This window comes from Grammomys surdaster, unplaced genomic scaffold (genome assembly GCF_004785775.1).
Source record: "Grammomys surdaster isolate TR1022 unplaced genomic scaffold, NIH_TR_1.0 270, whole genome shotgun sequence".
In the NCBI taxonomy this organism is placed as follows: domain Eukaryota; kingdom Metazoa; phylum Chordata; class Mammalia; order Rodentia; family Muridae; genus Grammomys; species Grammomys surdaster.
In genome coordinates this window covers 3,320,734-3,326,666 of record NW_021604711.1, presented here as the reverse complement: position 1 = coordinate 3,326,666, position 5,933 = coordinate 3,320,734, and the positions used below count along the sequence as shown (strand labels likewise).

The following is a 5,933-nucleotide window of genomic DNA, read 5'->3' as shown; positions in this document are numbered from 1 at the left end:
GAGAGAGAGAGAGAGAGAGAGAGAGAGAGAGAGAAGCAGAGGCAGGCAGAGACAGAGACAGAGACAGAGAGAGCTCTAATTCCCAATCCTTCCTCTTTTGAACATTGAATGTGACAGCTGGGGGCACGGAAGCCCTATGTGACATGAGGCAGAGATAAGAGGATGACACAGAAAAAAAGAAAGCCTTGACTTTGTGATAAAAGGTCAAAAAGGTTCCGCCAGGACCCAGCCTCCCAGTGTCCAGACCCCTTCATGATGGGATGTACCACCCTGTTACCCACAGCAGGGTCTGCTTCTTTATGCTCTTGGGACCAGGCGGGCCTTTCGCTCAGCTCTGAATAAACCCCAAACAGAGGTAACACTCTAGTCTTCCATGGAGACCACCACCGTGGCTACAAGCTGTTGTGAAGCAAAACGAACCACAAAGGGAGACTAAAGGCTCCAAACACAGCACGGAAGTCAGTCGCTATAAGAGTCTTCTCATCCCGTACAGCCACTTCCATCAAAGATATCTCAGTGAAGACATCAATGCAAGCACAAGTCCAGCTTGGATTCCCAGCCCTGGTGACACCACACCGGATAGGTGAGCCATCAGTATAGACCATATGGACTTTGGAGACAAAAGCATACTGCTCCTTTGTGCCTCTGTGTTTGGGATTACTTGTTACTTGTTGAGAACTAGCCAATATGTGCCCTCGAGAAACCTGTACAACACACCCAGCACCCAGGCCACACTGAAACATTTCTTCCAGGCTTGTCCCATCACATAGTCAAATATCTGACCTGTGACGTCCAGACGGAAGGACACCTTCTGTCCCCCAGCCTCGCAGCTGTACTCCCCAGCATCCGCCTTGCCCGCCTGCTGCACCACCAGCCTTCTGGAGCAGCCTGAGGCCTCCACTTGCACCTTCGAGCTGGAGATCAGCTTCTTCCCATCCTTGAACCACGTCACCTTAGTCTGGGCCTGGGCCACCTCGCAGCTCAGTGTGGCACTGGCCCCTTCCTCTGCCTTCACCTCGCTGCGTGCCTGCTGCTTCTTGGCAAATACCACCTTGGGTTCTGGAGACAGTTAGACAAGAACACTTATTCAGAGGATCCTACCAAGCTCCTTAGTTCTGGATTCTGATTAACAAAATCTGGACTCTGAGAAACTCCAGTTCCTGCCACAAAAGTCTTCCATGGCCTGTTGCTTGGCTGTGGTTCTTCTTAAACCTGAGTATGTGATCTCCAGCCCTTCACTGGCCAGAAAAGACTGGCAGGGAAGGGACACAAGGAATCACCAGGCCAGCCCTCATAGGCAGAGACAATGTTCTCTCATTCCCTAATCTGCCCATCTTCAGAAACACTTTCCACAGAGCAGAGGAAGGTCCCATTCCTGAACACATTCCCTGTTTTCTCTACCAACTGGACACTGGCCATGGCATGATTTTTGCTTTTGGATGCAGCCAAACTTACAGCCATGCATATTACTAAGAATCCTGGTGCCTGGAATATATGCATTTGTAACTTTTCAGAGCCTGTGTGGAAAATGGCAGCACATGCCTCTGGAAGGCAGCAAAGGGTTTTCATCTGTGGAGATATATATGGACCCCACCCACGCAATGATCCAGTGTGAGGAACCCCAGTCCCCTGAAGGGTGGTGTGCATCTCTGCCAGCACTGCAAGTCTACAGCATCTTCGTGCAGGGAGCAGGAGGAGGTACCCTTGCCCTGCCTGGTGTCCAAAGCCGCCCCCACCCAATGCCATATCCCCCTGTCATACTGCAAGAAGTGGTAGCAAGAGGGACCCAAGCATCTTGCTGTCTTTGCCCAGCACACTTGCACATGTGGTCCTGAGCTCCAGCTGAGCCTCCAGTCACATTATCCATATAGTCATCGGCTCTGTCTGTGAAGAAAAGCTATGAAGCCTACACTATGGATACGGCTGCCCAGACTTAGGCCACACGGAATGCCGACACTCGCCTAGACCAGAGAGGTTCCACCACAACTAGGAAGTCCTTCTTACTATAGAACTACCACTACCCACCACCACTAAAACAAACATGCAGAGGCACACACACACACGTGTGTACACATATGTATGCACACACAGAAGCACACGCACAAATGTGTGCACATATGTGCACACGCACATGCATACACACACATCAGAAAACAGCTACCCCACTGCCCAGAACCCCTCAGAGCATGCCTGGAGCTACAAGACAAAGAGGACACATCCAGAACCACAGTGCAGCAGAAGGACAGAATGCCAGCCCCACTGCCCACCTGCACTCACCTTGCACCAACAACTGGTAGGCAATGCGGCTCCCACGACTGACACACTCATAGAGGCCAGCGTCATCCTGTGCCACGTCTCGCACCAGCAGTGCTCGCTTTCCAGCTGATACCTGCATCTCATACTTGTGCCCTAGGGACAGTTCCCGACCATCCTTCAGCCAAGTCACAGCTGCAGCCTGGTCCGACAGCTCAGCCAGCAGCTGTGCCTCCTCGTGCAACTGGGCCAGCACCTCCCGGGCAGCCACAGCAGGAAGCTTGCTGCTGGGCAGCACCAGAGCTGCTACAGGTCGGGGATAGTTTAAGAAAAGTCGACAGGAACAAAAAGACCACAGGAAGGTGGGCAAAAGGAGTCATGGGCAGTGAAGGAGAGGAGAGAGGATATGAGGGTAGCAAAAGAGAGACAAAAGGGAAGAGACCCAGGAAAGGGGTGAGTTGGAAGCAAAGGAGCAGCCATGGAAAGCAAGTCAGTGGGAGGCCAGAGAAGAGCGGGGCAAAAGGAGGAGTGAGGAAGAGAAGGGACGGGTGAGTGCAGGGCGCCAGTAAAAAGACAGAGAGCATGGGAAAAGCCAGCATGGGGGAGTAACATGGGGATGAGAGAGAAACAGGCAGACAGAGAGGAGATAGAGAGAAAAAAGAGAGAATGAGAAAAGGGGCAGTCAGAGATGTGGTCCAACCACAGGGCATCTTACACAGACACACAGACACACACAGAGAGACATACACACACAGACACACACACACACAGACATACACACACAGACACACACACATAGACACACACACACAGAGATATACACACACAGACACACACACAGAGACATATACACACAGACACACACACAGACACACACATACACACAGACACACACACAGAGACATACACAGACACACACACAGAGACATACACACACACAGACACACACACAGAGACATACACACACAGAGAGGCATACACACACAGAGACACACATATACACATACACACACACCCAGCCTCAACTGCCAGCCTGGGGTGAACAGCCCCAAGCACCCAGCTGCCTTGCCCCCTTTATCACATGACCTCTAGACAAACCTTCTCTAGAGACTTTCCCTCCTGCCCACTACCACACTGCAGAAAAAAAAAAATGGGACTCTGGGACTCAGGCCTACCTCGGACCACCATTTGGATGCTGGTTTCAATGCCGTTAGCCACAAACTTCAGCTGTGCCCCATGCAATCTGGCGGGCACCTCTCTGATGGTGAGCATATGCCGGGTACGGTCACAACGGATCACGTATATACTGCTAGCTTTCAAGGGCTCCCCATCCAGAAACCACTCGCCCGAAGAGGCCACCGTGAGGTCCACAGAGAAAGTGACCTCACCACCCTCCACTGCCTCCACCGCCTTCAGAGGTGTCTTTACAGCCAGCATGGGGACTGCAGAGTGAGCAGCATTAAGGGAAGAGTTGGGGACAGATGAGAGCACAGCCTTTGTCTTCCCCTCCTCTTCCCTGTCCCCACACAGATGGAGTGGCTGAAGCCTGACTCGCTGAACAGAGTCAGGCTCAGTGGGACTGTCTTAGAATGCCCAACATCTTAGGAGGTTCTGACATCTCCCAACCCACATAGAGAGTCCCCTTTAGATCATCCCGGCTCCCCTGGAGACAGACTCGTGCTTTGGGGTCAGGTAAGGACAGGTGGCAGCCCCCTGTGATGTTACTGAATGGTCTCACTCACCCAAGTGCATGGTCCCTGGAAACTCAAGGTAAGGACTCTGGCCAAAGTGATTGATGGCTGACACTCGGAACTGGAAGTCCCCTTCCTCAGCCACACCGGTGACAGTAAACTCAGTTGTGGCCAGCCATTCAGCCTCATGACACCTGCTCCAGGCATAGGCACCCAGCTTCCTCTTCTCCACCACATACCCATCAATAGTGACAGGGCGGTCCCCACGGGGTGGTGGGGACCAGCTGAGGGTCACAGAACTCTCGGACTTGGCCTTTACAACAGGGTCAGCAGGAGGGTACAGGGGTGGCCTCCTGGGTGCTAGGTGGAAAACAGGTTAAAGTCATCAGCTGAGAGCTCCCTCCCCCAGCCTGATAGAATGACTGATGGAACCTGAGTCTCCCCCCCACCCCCGCCCCTGGGCACTGCTCTGGTGGACAGCATGGTACCACCCACCATCAGTGGGCTCAGAAGCCTTTCTTCAGACCTGCTGCCACCCAGTTGCAGTGGACAGTCCCCTCGTCAAGAGAGGAACACGGTGTGGAGGACACACAGCAACAATTTTCTGCCACCCTTGGACAGCCACTGGTAAGGGACGCCTACAGCATGAGGGGAGGACAGGGGTGCAGCTGTGTCCCTGCAGGGAAAGCCATCCAAAGACCATCCTCCCAGCCCTTACCTGATACACAGAATTGGGTGGTCGTTCGGCAGCCACCAGACACAAAGGCCACCTCACCCATGTCCTCTAAGGTGCACTGAAAGATGGTCAGTGTGTGGCAAGTGCCTTCTGCAGTGATGGCAACCCGGCCTCCTGCCACCATCTCCTCCTGGTTCCGTAGCCACCGGACAGGGCCTTCGGGGACAGCCAGCTCCACCCAAAAGATGGCTGTATCTCCAGTACGCACTACTGTCTTCCGAGGCAGCTTTCTGGTCAAGTTTCCTAGAGTGGGAAGATTGACAAGATGGTAAGACAAGCCCCCTGTGTACCCCATACTCCTTTTGTGCACCCCCTACTCTTTTGGCCTCCAACACAGCTTCCTATGTATGAAGCCCATCCTCCTGCCTGCTTCACTCTGACACACACACACATATACACACACACTCACCTGTCCAACCTTCTGATCCCTCACCGGTCCAGAACCAGACTTAACCCTAACCCTAGCCTCCTCTAAGCTCTGCCAGGCTCAACTCTCCCCAGCCGCAGACCACTACACACCTCCACACCCTAGAACCTCCCCACCTACTGACTCACCGTTTGTGCACCCTGTCCTCTTCCCTATCTGCCCCACCTGCTGTACCCCAACCTACCTTTCCCCCAATTCCGGAGGGCACCCTCTTGTCAACCTGACCCATCACACTCCACTCGACCCCACCCTCACCCCACATCCCAGATCCCCTCTGCCCTGACCCTCTCAACTTAGTCCCATATATCTGCCTTCTTGCCCATACTCAACTGACGCCATCAGTACCCATTGGGTGAGAGGCCTGCCACCTCTGAACCCAGACTTGTTTGCACTCCTGGCCCCGGCCCGCCCCGCCTCGCCCCGCCTCGCACGCCTGCCTTGAACAGAGAGCTCTGCCACCGTGCGGCTGCCCTCTGTGGTCTCGCAGATGTACACCGCGTCGTCGTCTGCCGAGACGTTGCGCACGGTCAGCCGGCGCTCGGTGCCCTCCTCCTCGATGTCGTACTTGGCGCTGGCCCATAGCCGGGTCTCCTCCTTGAACCACGCCGCCTCGGTGGCTGGCTGAGCCACCTCGCACTGGAATGTGGCAGATTCTTTCTCTCGCACCTCCAGGTCCTGCAGCCGCTTCTTGAAGGGCACCGCCGGCTCTGTGGGAGGGGGGCAGTGAGAGAGAGGGGCCAATGGCGGGTCTCGGACAGGAGCAGGGGCAGGGGCAGGGGCAGGGGCAGGGGCAGGGGCAGGGGCAGGGGCAGGGGCAGGGGCAGGG

General features: G+C 54.8%; 1 protein-coding gene across 1 annotated transcript in view; it reads right to left on the bottom strand.

Annotated features, from left to right (window-relative positions):
* Positions 1–5,933, bottom strand: part of Obscn (obscurin, cytoskeletal calmodulin and titin-interacting RhoGEF) — a 113,094-nt gene that overhangs the window by 105,576 nt on the left and 1,585 nt on the right. Inside the window, 8 exon segments of the mRNA XM_028776488.1 lie at positions 784–1,059; positions 1,595–1,807; positions 1,810–1,884; positions 2,278–2,559; positions 3,429–3,695; positions 3,996–4,304; positions 4,663–4,923; positions 5,545–5,814. Of these exon segments, the coding sequence (XP_028632321.1) occupies positions 784–1,059; positions 1,595–1,807; positions 1,810–1,884; positions 2,278–2,559; positions 3,429–3,695; positions 3,996–4,304; positions 4,663–4,923; positions 5,545–5,814 (1,953 nt within the window).